The following is a 15,440-nucleotide window of genomic DNA, read 5'->3' as shown; positions in this document are numbered from 1 at the left end:
TTAAGCATGACTTCAAGATCAGAGGGTGCACTTTTATTGTTGTTGTATGTATTGCCATAAGAATTTCCATAAGCATTTCCATTATTAGAAGGATATGGCATATAATTGTTACTAGCAAAGTTATTCCTATAAGCATTGTTGTTAAAATTATTGCTTTTAATGAAGTTCACATCAACATGCTCTTCTTGAGCAACCAAAGAAGCTAAAGGAACATTATTTGGATCAACATGAGTTTTAGCATTAACAAGCATAGACATAATGGTATCAATCTTATCACTCAAGAAGGAGGTTTCTTCAACAGAATTTACCTTCTTACCTTGTGGAGCCCTCTCGGTGTGCCATTAAGAATAATTTATCGTCATATCATCAAGGAGTTTTGTTGCAGCCCCCAAAGTAATGGACATAAAGGTACCTCCAGCAGTCTGAATCCAGAAGGTTTCTTGAAGAAAATTTTAGTCCTGCATAAAAAGTTTAGATGATCATCCAAGTAGTCAGTCCATGAGTGGGACAATTCTTTACCAAAGATTTCATTCTTTCCGAAGCTTGAGCAACATATTCATTATCAAATTGTCTAAATTTCATTATGTCACTTCTCAAGGATATATCTTAGCAGGAGGATAATATTTTCCAATGAAAGCATCTTTGAATTTTACCAAAGAATCAATACTATTTCTAGGCAAAGATAGTAACTAATCTTTAGCTCTCACTCTCAAAGGGAAAGGAAACAATTTCAATTTAATAATGTCACCATCTACATCCTTATACTTTTGCATCTCACAAAGTTCAACAAAATTATTAAGGTGAGAAGCAACATCATCAATACTAACACCATAAAATTGTTCTTTCATAACAATATTTAACAAAGCAGGTTTAATTTCACAAAAAGCTGCTTTAGGAACAGGTGGAGCAAGGTGTACAAATAAAATCATTGTTGTTTGTGCTAGTAAAGACACAAAACTTAGTATTTTCAGGAGTACCCATTTTAGGAAAATTAAAACATAGCAAAATAAATAAAAGCTATAATAAAAACTAAATTTTTTTGTGTTTTTGATATAATGAAGCAAACAATACAAAGTAAAATAAACTAAGCATAACAATAACAAAGTAAAGAGATTGGAGATGAGAGACTCCCTTGCAGAAATCCTCTTTCTCCCCGACAACGGCGCCGTGAAAAGTAGCTTGATGAGTGCAGAGCACACCGTTGGGAAACCCCAAGAGGAAGTATGATGAGCACAGTAGCAAGTTTTCCCTTAGTAGGAAACCAAGGTTTAAACGACCAGTAGGAGAAAGGAGTGACTTCTAAAGGTGTTGCTAGCTGACTTTTGGCAGGGCGCACTACCGGCGTCAGCAACAACGTGGAACCTGCACACAACACAACCAAAATATTTTGCCCCAACTTACAGTGAGGTTGTCAATCTCACCGGTTTTGCTGAAAATAAAGGATTAACCGTATAGTGTAGAAAGAGATGTTTGTTTGCGAGTGGAATTAAAGAGAACAAGTGCTTGCGATAAGTAAACATAACAAGTGTTTGCGGTAGATGCTTTTATCGGTGTAAAAGAAAGGACCGGGGTCCACTTGTTCACTACGAGTGTCTCTCCATAAAGATAAATAACATGCTGGGTGAACAAATTACAGCTGGGCAATTGCCAGAATAAAGACCATACATGACAAGATTCATTTGGGCATTACAACATAATACATAGACAGTAATCCAACTGCGTCTATGACTAATAATCCACCTTGCGGTTAGCGTCCGCACCCTTTCGGTGTTAAGTTGCAAGCAACAGATTATCGCGTTAAAAAATTTGTGTAAAGTAAACAATAGAATTATCTTTAGACAAAACATTGTTGTTTTGTCCCTATTAGCAACAAAACATCTACAACCTTAGAAATTATTCTCACTCTTCCAGATTACTAGAGGCATGAACCCACTATCGACCATAAATACTCCCTCTTGGAGTCACAAGCACATACTTGGCCAGAGCATCTACTAGCAACGGAGAGCATGCAAGATCACAAATAATATATGCCAAGTATATAATCGATCTCAACCATAGTATTCAATATTAATCGGATCTCAGCAAACACAATATGTAGCATTACATAAAGATGATCTTGATCATGATAGGAGCTCACAAGATCTAAAAATGAAGCATAAATTGGAGAAGATAACCATCTAGCTCCTGCTATGGACCCGTAGTCCAGAGATGAAGTACTCACGCATCACTTCGGAGGCGGGCATGGCGATATAGAGGCCTCCGGTGATGATTTCTCTCTCCGACAGGGTGCCGGGGAGAGCTTCAGAACCCTCCCGAGCCAGGGTCGACGATGGCGGCCGCGATGGAACTTTTTGTGGATGGAGGCTCGGGTGTTTAGGTTTTTCCCGAACAGGTGAATAAATAGGCAGAAGGGCGAGGTCGATGGGTGCCCGAGGGGCTCACACCACCCCTAGGCGCGACCAGGGCCTGGGCCGCGCCAAGGGCTGGTGTGGCCGCCTCGTGGCGCCCCTTCATCTCTCCTCTGGACTCCGTCTTCGCTACAGTAAAATAGGAACTTCGACTTTTTTTTCATACAATTCCGAGTATATTTCCTATACAACTTTTCTGAAATACAAAACAACAGAAACCAGGGAACTGGTACTGTGATATCTTGTCAATAGGTTAGTTCCGTAAAATGTATAAAAGTGCAACGAAGTGTAAACAAAACATATAGAAATTGGTGTAAAACAAACATGTAGCATAAAAATTTATAGATACGTTTGCAACGTATCATCGGCAAGTGAAAATAAAATTAAAGACCAAATCCTTATGAAATTGCACCCAATTCATTTTAATTCAGTGTCAGGTAATAGACCATCATATGAACTTGCACCCATTTCATTATAAACTTGCACCCAATTACTTATGAACTCCTAAGTTGAGCACCCACCTCGTGTAACTAGCAAGCATAATAAGAAACATAGCTGCTCTCACTGAAACATTTAGTAGCAAAATCACTGTTGGCAAACATCATAAACCATGAGGCAAACATATGAAATTCATGTCATTTGAATCTCTTGCTAGGAATAATAAAACAATTTCTACTGAATTAAAACTCAAAAAGAAGAGGAGCCCTGAATTTACTTCAGAACTTGTCCACTACAAAATGCCAATGGCAGCTTCTTTACAACACAATAATATGTAAGATTGTCTGATGTCCAGGAATAACTTGTATACCAACGGATGCTCATACAAGTAACACAATCCAAAAAGAAATAATGCAAGAACTAGATTCGGTATTTCGTGGGCATTTCAGTGCAGTTTCTAAGCCACCTTTCAAAGCACAATTCCAAACACAACAGGTACAACGCCGGTGTACGAGACGAAGTAATCAAACAAAACCAAATGCTAGTAACAGGGTCGATCTGATTTATCTGACTACAAGCTAGATGTGGGTAACAAAACAAGCGAGATCTTCTACCATGAAATAATTACTTTGGATAGCTAACCGTGAGCTTAGTTCAGTAATCAGCAACGCATACAGCTACCCTACTGAGCTAGAATACAAGGTATCAAGGAAAGCAACTGCAGTGCCGAAGGCAGCAGCGATTTACCAGTGATGAGGAGCAGGCCAGACTTGAGCGGCTTGAGGAACACCACGCGCTTCCCCATGTACCTCCTAGCGAGCAGGATCAGCACCGTCCCGGGCGTGATGGTAGACCTGCGAGCGAGCGACAAACCAAATCGATATCAGCCTAAAGCTTCCGCACGGGATCGAGAGAGACAGGCGGCATGACACACCTGAGCTTGGTGGGCTTCGGCTTGCGGGTGCTGACGGTGCGCAGCTTGACATCATCGGCGGGGTAGAACTTGGGCTCAGCGGCGGCGGCAGGCTTCGCGGCCTTGGGGAAGGCTCCGCCATTCTTGGCCTTGATGGCAAAGAGGCCGCGGCAGTGGTAGGAGCTCCTCCTGGTCACCGTTGTCGTCGTCCGCGCAGGGAGGGGAGGAGGGCGGCTGCGGAAGGGAGGAGGGAGGGGGCCGGATGGGGGTGCGGAAGGGGAGGAGGGCGAATGCCTACGGGCAGATATACAGACCGAGCAATAATTGGGTCTATTTATGTGGTGCATCGAGCTAGGTTATGTGGCGCACGTGGTCCTGTGCGTCACAGAAATAGTGAAATCAATTATTGGGGCTGGCCGAGAGTGGGGCCCACCATATTTTTGTGGCGCATGTGTGCCTCACAAAAACATGTTATTTCAGTGGCGCACCTAATTTATGTGGCGCACGCAAAAGTGGTGCGCCACTAAATAGCCTCACACCTATAGCTAGTTTCCTACTAGGGCAAGTTCAAGTGTTTAAAAATAATTTACCAGTCAATACAACGCGTAGATGGTTTCCGTGTTGAGAGAGGAGTTGAAATGGTATCAACGATCTAACGTACAGTTCATCTTGGAAGTGATTCGAATACAAGATACTTCCACTCAGTCGCTAATGGCAGATATAGGAAGAAACATATTCATTCCCTTGTTCAAGATGAGGGTATGATTGTTAGCCATGAACAACACATATCTTACATTACTAGTTATTATAAAAATATCTTTGGGAAACCTGAGGAAGGGAATTTTTCTATTAATGAATCCATGATTCATGATATTCCCCAAGTTTCCGCGGAGTAAAATGCCTTCCTTACAACACCTTATACCGAGGATGAGGTAAGAAAGACAGTTTTCCAAATGAAACATACCAAAGCCCCTGGACTGGATGGTTTTCGAGCAGAGTTTTATCAAAACTTCTGGGACATAATCCAATCGGACCTTATGGCATTGTTCAGTGCGTTGCATGAAGGTCAACTACAGCTTTTTCGCCTTAATTTCGGTGAGATAATCTTACTGTCAAAAGTTAATGAAGCAGAAAGGATCAAACAATATCGTCCTATATGTCTTCTTAATGTGAGCTTTAAGATATTTACAAAAACTGTAACTATTAGGCTTAACTCTGTTGCTGATCATGTAGTGCGACCGTCTCAGAAGGTGTTCATCCAAGGCAGAAATTTCGTTGATGTGGTAGTAACCTTACATGATACAATGCATGAGCTCCATAGGAAAAAGTTTAATGGTGTTATTTTAAAAATTGACTTTGAAAAAGCTTATGATAAATTCAAATGGTCTTTCCTTCAACAAATACTCGGAATGAAAGGTTTTTCCGATGAGTGGTGTGCTCGATTCATAACTTTGTTTTCGGTGAAAGTGTCGCCACTAAAGTCAATGATGACGTGGGAAGATACTTCCAAACGGAAAAAGGTTTAAGTAAGGAGATCCATTATCACCGGTATTATTTAATATCGTGGTGGATATGCTTTCCATAATCATCGAGCGTGCAAAGGTTGGCGGTCAAGTTGAGGGTAGTGCCGCATCTGGTAGATGGTGGTTTATCAGTCCTTCAATATGCCAATGACACGGTTCTTTTTATGGAACACGACCTTGAGAAAGTAAGAAATCTTAAGTTGATCTTATCGGCATTTGAAAAACTTTCAGGTCTTAACACTGCAAACAACACAAGTTCATAACAATTTTAGTTCGTCGGTGAATGTCAAAAATCCTTCACGGACACGTGATGCTGACGGTTTGGAATACCGTGGCGAACCACACATCACAGATGGACCAGCTGACGGTTAGAAAAATGCGTCATGGATCCATGACGGCTAGGTCCAAGCCCAAATATCAGCTGGCCCGGTGCATTGTGACGGGAATAATCGTACGCGGCAGGAGGTCAGACATGTCAGAGAATGTGTGGCCCTATAGGCTTTGCCGTGTCAGGTCACGTGATCATTTGTCATCTAGTGTGACATCATCCCACAACGTTGCTTCCAACAAAGTTCTTGTACAATACACGTGGTGCATCCTGATTAGCACAACTTGCTCCATAGTTTGGACACGTGCCGAACTTGTAGATAAACAAAAATCTTCAGCCAACCAATTGTGACTGGACACGTCGCACAACATGTGGACCCAACCGCCCACGTGGCGCTCGCACAGCTCGTGAGAATGACATTTCTGGGCCAACTACTAGCTGACACCTGTCGATGTACGGATAGCCCATTATGACATACGGACTGCAAACCAAAAAAATATAGCCCACAACGTACAGAGCCAACTATGATCAGGCGTAGACGGTCCAACTATGACTAGGCCACTTTATGGAGTGGCCCATAAAAAACCCTTCCAGACCATTGACTATTGACTGGTAAATATTGGGCTGATTATACGCAAGCCCAACAGGTGACAATTCGGAAAATAGAGGAGGCCTACTGAGCCCATCTGACAAATAATGGTAAACCCAAACAACAAAGCGACGTGTTACTGGGCCGGTTATACGCGCAGCCCAAAAATGAAAGCCACAAAGTTGAGGGCCTTTGGCCCACTAAAGTGTGGATCAACGCCGGACCAGTGAAGGGTGACACACCGCCGACAACAATAACGTAAATATTACATTATTAATAAAATGGTTACATGCATAAAAAATACATCATCTAGACAGCTCAATTTCGCAGTCTCAAAAGGGCACAAATGAACCATCGCACGAGTTGCGAAGGCAATTACAAGTGGAATGTTCACCATCAGAAGTAGGAGCGCATAAAAGAAACGGTCTGCATGGCACCATTCCCATGTTAGAGATTGGCTGTTTGAAAGGCTACCTTTGCTGATCAAACGATCTGGTCAAAGCCTGCAACTTTACTCCAACTCACAATGTTTCTCTGCACTTTCCTCATCTGGCTGGTCAGTTCCTCCATTTCATGCCGTTGGGTGTTGAGAACGTCTCGCAGGTTTGTGCTCCCCATCTTCTCTGTGTCAAGTTGTGCAGATAGAGTGCTCATACATGATGTATAGGGATTATGCTAGACCTCCACATTCTAAAGAAACATATGTTTGTTAGTTTTCTTAGCAAGGACCTTGGATATAACTCTGGGCCTCGGTCTTCCTTTCTCCATATTCATTAGGTATAGAGAGCTCGTATGCATCGTTGCCTTGTTTTGCAATGAATATGCATTGCTATCAGATGCAGCAAAAAATAAGCAAACATACTTTGCATGCTGACTTACAAGTGCATCTTCTACTGTAGGGGATAACCCCTTCATCTTGCTGCAGTGTGTCTCCCTGAACAGATCCAGAGGAGTCAGTTCTTTATCATTGTATTTAGGTCCCTAGAAAGAAACACATACATTCAACCAACGTATATGTTTGATGGGTCTCTATGAAGATAGAGTTCACATGATTGACATATGTTTGCTGCAAAAAGGATCAGCTACTACCGAAATAGGAATTTAGCATTCAAACAGCTACTACCAAAACAGTAATTTAGCTTAATGTGCATGCAACTTTCGATCACGGAATTAATTCATTCCCCAATATGGAAGAGTCAGCAATATGTTTTGATACAAGGAATTGGATACACTAAGGTGATATTATGAGATACAAACAAATGTTACAAAAACAGACACGAGCAGTAACATGGATCGAGCAAAGAATAAACTGAATAACTCCGGACAACAAACACCCATTGCACTATTCTATTGAGCTAGGGACATGTCTTGACTTACCAGATTTTCCAAGTGTGATGAGTAGCTGCATGGCCCGAGTTGTTTGCTGGAACTGAACCATTAAACGGTTCATGGTGTTAATAGTGGAATTAGAAATATGTGAATACACATATACAACACAACAAATCTGATTTCAGGGAAAACTAACCATGGTCTTCGGCTCCGAACAATATGTCACAAGTCTGGTCCACTCAGCGTTAGTCATCGATGTGATGGTGCTTTCTTTTGAAACATCATTGAGAGCATGGATATCAAAGTACGTTTTTTTAGGAGGTGTCATTGTTGGCGAACTCCTTTCTGCACATGCTTTTTACAGGAAGCTTTTACTGGTGAAACTTCTGTGTCCATATCAAAGTTTTCCCAGTGACATGAAAGAACATAAATAAGAATCACAATCTCTGAAAATTAAAGGCTTGACAAACAACACGGAAAGGAATGCAGTATGTACTAACAGCAACTTTCCCAATAAAGTCACAGAGAAGCCTAGTGTCTTCCCTATAGTCCTTCCAATGCGTGCGCACATGCACGTGGTTCCTGATTGCAATGTTGCATTCAGTTGCAAACTTGCCAGTAATGAGAGCTGACTCCAGGCTTGTCCTCCCTCTTGAAATGACAATTGACAGTTTGCCACCCGTGATCGGGGCAATCTGATGAGTCTTTTTTCCTTTGTTAGCAGGATGGAGGAGGTCTTGTTCGTAGCATCAATATATGAAAAATATAAACAAACAGGGGAGGCAAGAAGCATATGGTCATCATGCAACAAGAGCTAACCTAAATGAATGTTAGCACTTTATAGTACAACAGTCTAAGTGTAGTAAGCACCATGTACTATAACTTTCCTTCAGTAAGTGGACGATTCTGATGACATGATATGTTTGGCTCAGGGCTAGGTTTTGTTATACAACATTTCCTTGCAGGCATAGTTCTTCTAGGTACTTCATCTACATCATCGAGTGATTCCCGCAACATTCTGTAGCTTGACCTGTTAGGTCTAGAAGTTTGGAGGTCTGGCAATGACTTTTTTGTGCCCGAGAAGTTTATGGCTCCATCCATAGGCCCCTCGTTAAGCCTCTTAGTTTATCCTGTTAAAAGCGAAACATGGTCATTTAGAAAACCATGTCGCGAGCAGCTCGCTAGCATTGCCTCCACGGGCAACGAATATAGTGCCAGCACTACCAGTAAATATGCTCCCACTGTCTCACGAAAGAAGTCGCAAAATATGTCCAGATAAATACAAATTTTGACAAAATTAAGATATCATTTAAGGAACAAAGAGAATACAAAAATTAAGGTGCAAAATTCGAACAAGTAAATTCATAAAGTGAAAAGCACGTGAAACTGGCTCAAATATATGATAAGGCGCAGCGATATGGAGGAACTAGGACCTTAGATGTTAATATATCCGGTGAGGGCTGAAGCTTCTCGTCATATGAGGGATCCAGAACATCATCTTCGTCATGGGGCACATATGCCGATATCCTTTTGCGGCCCAGCGGAATGTTGGTGCCACATGTTGGTGTGCTTTCAAACCTCGAACCCTTCAAAGAAACACACCAATGCATTGGTCAAGCAAGCTAGCTTTATAAAAACTAGATGGGTGGCCCGCGCAAATTGCACGGCTAGCAATGAGATTTTTTTAATCTTCATGTCTAATGTATTTATGTTCTTCTTGATACTATTTTTGGAGCATTTTTACAAAAGTAGCAAGTGAAAATTAATTAAATAATTTATTTTACTCAATTATAGAGTGTCCCAACTACTCACTCTTTTCATTGTGGGTGATTTGTTGATTGAGCAAGCAGAAAAAAAGCCAAGAAGTAAAAACTACCTGACATGTGCCCAAATGATTTTACTGGAATTCAATTGCCTCTTATTCAAGAAATGAGAACCCATCTAATAAGTCTACGCTTAGCATCCATTATGTAATACCATCCGAAACCTGCAAAATGAAGAATATATGAAATAGTATAAACAAATAACTAGCAATGACCGGCGCGTGCGGCACGCCGCACCATATGTTGATTGTTTACTGTACTTTTCAGCGGTGGTAAATGTTTTGTGGGTTGTAGTTGATTGTTTTTATCCCATCAGAATTTGTGTTGTCTGATTTTTTTAAGACTCGGTTGTATTGTTTTTCTTTGTGTGGTAGCTCTATAATCGGCTAGTAGTTTTGTATGCTTAGATATGATTCGAACGGGGCTAAGCGATATGCCGAAGCTGTGAGATGTCAAAATGCATCGGTAGGGGAATGTTCCGCTTAGATGGAAGTAACCGCGAAAGCGGGGGTCGACGAAGCGGAAGCGAGAATTTCGGCTTCAGTAATGAAAATATTGGTGAGAGTCCAATGCCCCGAAAATCCAAGGTTTCCTCCACAAGGTTCGTCCACGGAGGATAAGTCAAGGCCTAAGATCAGGCCAAAAGGCGTAGTCGATGCACAACAGGTCAATATTCCTGTACTACCCCTTGTTGGTTCGGAGGGACGGAGGAGGCTAACTGGTTCGGAGGGACGGAGGAGGCTAAGTTAGCCGAAAGATTATTATAGGTTTAAGGACACAAGGTCATCTTGTTTTGCCAGGGTAAAAAGGGGTAGGCGCCCGTTGGACCATCTTAGCGGCCTGTACTTCCATTCGAACATTGACCATTACTTGTTTTCCAAAGGAAACCTCAGAATTTCATCTTAATCTAACCAAAACAATGCGTAGAACAAAGGGGCAAGAGAAATAAAAGAGGCTTTGCTCTGGTAGGCGTGGAGCCAAACCACGGGGGATCTGATCTTTTGGGGCAAACCACCGAGGATGAATATTGTTTGATTTGGTCATCTAGCCTTTGACGCATGTGAGGGGAATATGGTCGGCCACGGATCAACGGGCCGGAGCAGAGGCGCAGAGCTTCTATGGATGGTACGCGGTGCCATACTCGTCGGACATCTAGGCCACCTAGATGTCGTAGCTGCTCCACGACAGTGCAGGTGGCCCTCAAACAGTGAACTCTTACTTTGTGCACATGAATGAATTTATATACTGTATCTATCTATGTATCTTGATGAAATAGCTGGCCAACATGAAGTAAACAACAATGTTTGTTAAAAGAGGCATTTCAGAAATTCTGTATTTGATGCCAAGCATAGGAAATGGGATGATTATCCCACCTTTGCTGATAAAAGAATGAACATACCGAAAACAGAGCTCAAGACCTGCTACTATAAATGGATGAACTGTCTTATTTATCTACATTCTAAGTATGGCTTCCAACTCTGTGAGCGAATGATTTACTACAAAATACAAACCAGAGGCTAAGGACCATATAATTTCTCAATCCCACAGACTGTTAGCAGTCAACTACCTCAATAAGGCCTCAAAGGATTGGCAAGAGTCTCATGAAAGCCATATCTCGGTCTTCAGGATAAAAGAGTGAACAATCTTCAGCCAAAGAATAATGTACTTCCATCTTTTGTATAGTATGTTTGTATGGAACGAAATATATAATCGGTAGGCCAGAATTTGTTTCTACGTAGGAACTGATAAACTGTATCCTTACTCTAGCAGAAGCTTATGATGGGAGAACCATAATTTACATATCAGATGTCTAAAAAGGCACTCAATGAAGTAGAAGATCAACACAGTTGATACACCATTCTGCCAGTGAAGAAGCACACATACTCTTGACTCTTCCTACATCAAGTTAAGCATCAGCATAGTAACACAATCTACTATTGTCATTCTTCTAGTTTTGTACATAACATCATGGTATTATATTTATATTGTGTATTAAATAAAAAGTTCGATTTTTTTTTTTGCTCAAATGGACTATTCTATCAAACTCCCTTACCTCCATTAGACCAGCCAAACTGATATGAGGATGGCAAATGCAGTTGGGATGCTCACATTATGTACCATGTTGTTCTTCAAGAGATTTCCTTGACGCCAAATCCACAGTTCTGGAAGGCGGACAACTTGGTTCACCATCATGGCCAGGTCATGGCATTCAGCTCGGTGCAGCATGGCCAATTCAGGTGTGCCCCTTGACCACTGCTGAGTACAATGGCAGCCCTCATCCTTGGAATAAGCTAGATGTCGCAACCAATCTTCTCTAATAATCCGGATGTTGTCGTCCTGGACTACGTTGTGCAGCTATCGCCGCAACACGCAGCGGTCACATCCCCGCCGGATGATCTCCTCAAGCAATGTGACATCATCCTCCTTGACGGCGATGTGTGCATACATGGCCGTGTCGCCCACAGGCAGGCCGTTTCCATCCTCCGCCTGAAGATGCACCACAGGCTTGTGGCTCCTGCTTAAGGCCTCCATAAAGGAACTTTTCCTCCTGGATATGCATTTACATTGCAAGATATCTAAATGAGACTGACTATAATACTTAGAATTCAAATTATTAAAGAAAAATCACAAACAGTGATACGAAATTCTGAATATGAAAAAAACATGAACTTAATATCACGTAACAAATTTGTATCTGAATTCAAATTTGCAAAGCATACATCTAGGACATGGATCAGCACAATTATTCTCTAGCAGTATCCTAACACTTTGCTCACTCCCATTGGAAGCAGCTATATGCTGTTAAGAAATCATCACCTTAAAATTAAAATTCAGATAGAAAAATACAATATAATAGGAACTAACTAACAACATTGTGTCTCCAATTCATTGGTGTCCGAGCCGCATTTCGGAGCCGATGCAGCACCAAGTCCTCTCCTCTAGACGCTGCAGTGCAGAGTGTGATTGGCAGATGAGGCTAGCATGTGCCTTCAACTTTATGAGAAAAAAAGAACGAACAGCATGGAAGTAAGAATATTTGTAGAGAAGACAATAAATGTTGATTTAAAGTAATAAGTTGAAGGTTGTATAGCTAGATTGGAGTGAATGCGTTAACGACATAGAAGGATCACAATATAGCCCAAGAGAATTTTCTAAGGAGATAGATTCAGGGATGGTGTATGTTTGGCCAGTGTCATCTAAGAGACTAAGAACCAACTTCCCTCGGTCTTTTGGAAATAGTGAAAAGACAGATTGTACTGATCTTATATGTATGTGACAATCACTCTTATATTGAGGATAAGATATGGAGGTGGAGGTTGAAAATTGGTAGGAGTATATCTTGCAAACGGAATCCATATATTGCATCTCTGATATCAAAGTGGCTATATTTCACTATTATTACAATCTAGATAGTTTTATGTATGAATAGATGACTATTATTAGAGAAAGTTGACTGCACCATGTCATATGATGGATATTGTTATTAAAAGAGCCAGTATGAGAGAGAGAGAGAGAGAGAGAGAGAGAGAGAGAGGGGGGGGGGAGATTAAACAAAAAACCTCAGTACAATATTGAACAAGGGCAACCTAATATCATTTTTCCTTCTATGCATCTATTATTATGCAGAACAGGGAACCAAACAAAATTATATATTAGTTTTGAAAAGCCTCTGGATTGCAAGTACATGATGATAGGTTTATAGCAAGTCCACAAAACTTTTTAATAGCTAGGCCACACTGGGTAGAGAGCCACATCACAACACTGTATGCTATCTAAATCACAATGGATAGAGAAGCACAAGTATCACTCGCATATGAACTGAAAGGTCTACTTTTATTCAGACTGTCCATATAGCCCCTCAAGCCATTGTCCTAGAAAAGGCATCCATTTCTAATCCGGTGACCATTACACATGTTTCTTCTTTATATCATTCTACACTGTACACCTTTATCTTTTATACATACCATGCTTCTATTTTTCTCACCTCATATTTTTAAACTCCACTTTTCAATGTTTTTTTGTACAACAAATATTGCCAGTTCTCAAATTCATTTATATTTTTACATAATCCGTTTGAGATAAAAGTAACGTTTTTCACCATCTGTGCATGAACTGGAACATTTTATTACTAAAACTGTAATCAATCTTTTATTCTGTCTTTTGAAAGATTTGTAACTCGAATTACCAACAAACTCATGATTTATTTTAGAATAATCATTTATTCTGTATCTAATTTAGGCTGTAGGATGAACATATAAATTAGTTGGACTTCTTCCATTTCATATACTTCCATTCAATTCTTGTATATAAGATTCAAAAACAAGTATCTGACCATTTTGCACGAAAAATATATTTCCACTTTCCATCATACATAAATTAATAACTTGAAGGGATAACTGCAAAGCAAAGCCCAATGGCCAAATACACATGTGTTGTTGGTGTTGGCCTGTCGGGGGTCTGAACTTGGAACAGGAAAAATGCTTGCACATCAAAACAAGAACTATGAAGAAATAGCATTCTAGCAACTAAACGGAGGAGCATATCAGGGCAAAATACATGAACGAAAATCACCATCACGGATATGTTTATCCACGAAGATCTGCAACTCTCTCAAACATTAAAGAAGAAGCAGCAAGAACATATCAGGCGGCTCTCTAGAATCCTAGCAAAAGCAACAACCACCGTCCTACTCCGATTGCCTCTTCGAATGCCGCTTCCAGGAGCACGAGAAAGTGTAGTTGGCTTACCCTGTAGCAAGAACAGGCCTGGCTAGGCTTTTTGCAGGAAGAACAGAGGGCATAGATGATCGTGGGGCAGCAAACAAAAAAAAAAGCATGCACCACGGCACAGTGCGGTAGCTCTAGTGCTGTCAGTGCGGCCGTCACTACAGTGATGTAGTTGCCATCTGTGATACTTAGGTTCGCATCTGTGGTCACCGCGCAGTGGATGCAGCAGCATACAATGGATGGTCACTGCACTTGGGTGGTGATGCGATGAGATCCGGTCACAAAATCGCCATCGAGGCGCTCCCGGTCGTAGTTCTTTCAAGGATCTTGACGGTATGGAGAATTTTAGGGGAGAGAGAGGCTACACACCTGTAGGAGAGCCGCCATCGAGATGGCGCCATGGTCGGAGCGCTCAGCTCGTGGAGGATATGCCGAGGCGATCGGGTTCCACGGACCTCTTTTCACGGCATGGCGAAGTGGAGGGGGGCCTTGTGCAACCCTCCCCGCGTTGCGCCTCCTCGTCGAGATTGCCGGCGACATTGTGGCGGAGTAGACGGTGTCGTGCCGAAGTCCTCCCCGTGACGCGCCTCCTCCTCACGACTCATGGTTGTTGGCGGCGAGGTACCGGATTCGACGGCGGCCTGGCGCCACGCTGCCCGCGACGCGCCCCCAGGTGCTCATCGGAGGCGTATTGCAGAGCCTCTAGCGACGGGCCTCATCGCACTTGTAGTCGGCGGCCTGGCGGAGCCTGCTTCGCGAAGCGCCTCCTCGCGCCGTCGGACGCGCCCTGGCGAAGGCCCCCATGACGCGCTCGTCGGCGGCGGCCTAGCGAAGGCTCCCGCGGTGCGCTCAACCCTCGCCTCCTCCCAGATTCCTTGCTCCCATGTCCCGCTGCGATTTAGAGAGAGAAGGGGATAAGGAGATTCGGCTGAGCGGTTGGATGCATCGCGCACGCACTGCCTCCTCTCGCTTCTCGCATCGATTGGATCCGGGATTGGGTTTGTGCAGGATGTTGGGTCAACACACAAGGATAGACCAACGCCTGGATTCCGACAAACTAAACCGGCACGTCAAGCAAAACAAAAGATAAACGCAAGCTTTAGACAGCTGTGGGCCAGGATGTTGGGTCAACACACAAGGATAGACCAACGCCTGGATTCCCACGCCTTTGCAGCTAAAGGCACACGGCTGAACCACCGGCAACCCTGCATGAAGAAAAAGAACACCAAAATTGTAGGCGTGTCCTGATCTCTTCGAAAAATCTCAGAGGCACCAAAACAAATCCACACTAACATGTAGACACAAATAAAACGGTAACGTGTCAGTCTACAATTAATTCTCATCCCTCCCCAAAACTCTCTC

General features: G+C 42.4%; 1 protein-coding gene and 1 long non-coding RNA gene across 3 annotated transcripts; both read right to left on the bottom strand.

Moving 5' to 3' along the window:
* Positions 1–2,860: 2,860 nt before the first annotated feature.
* LOC124663332 (60S ribosomal protein L6-like) lies at positions 2,861–4,106 on the bottom strand. Its single transcript, XM_047201054.1, has 2 exons — positions 3,781–4,106; positions 2,861–3,700 (listed from the first exon to the last, which is right to left on the bottom strand). The coding sequence occupies exons 1-2, from the start codon at positions 4,104–4,106 to the stop codon at positions 3,529–3,531; spliced, it is 498 nt and encodes a 165-aa protein (XP_047057010.1). The 3' UTR covers positions 2,861–3,528.
* Positions 4,107–10,996: 6,890 nt separating this feature from the next.
* LOC124668412 lies at positions 10,997–14,723 on the bottom strand. Of its 2 annotated transcripts, XR_006991686.1 has the most exons (3): positions 14,448–14,723; positions 11,405–12,345; positions 10,997–11,247 (listed from the first exon to the last, which is right to left on the bottom strand). It is a non-coding gene; the product is annotated as an uncharacterized LOC124668412 (long non-coding RNA). The 2 variants fall into 2 exon arrangements; XR_006991685.1 differs by lacking the exon at positions 14,448–14,723 and having other exon boundaries at positions 11,405–12,867.
* Positions 14,724–15,440: the final 717 nt, after the last annotated feature.

Source organism: Lolium rigidum, chromosome 6 (assembly GCF_022539505.1).
Source record: "Lolium rigidum isolate FL_2022 chromosome 6, APGP_CSIRO_Lrig_0.1, whole genome shotgun sequence".
Classification (NCBI taxonomy): Eukaryota; Viridiplantae; Streptophyta; class Magnoliopsida; order Poales; family Poaceae; genus Lolium; species Lolium rigidum.
This window is presented reverse-complemented; position numbering and strand designations above follow the sequence as displayed.

What these genes read in the sequence shown, in the direction of transcription:
- LOC124663332 (XM_047201054.1), bottom strand. Translation starts at nt 4,106, where the DNA reads ATGCACCACATAAATAGACCCAATTATTGCTCGGTCTGTATATCTGCC. An exon ending in CCGAAGCCCACCAAGCTCAG is followed by an intron (nt 3,701 to 3,780) that starts GTGTGTCATGCC and finishes GCTCGCTCGCAG; the next exon opens with GTCTACCATCACGCCCGGGA.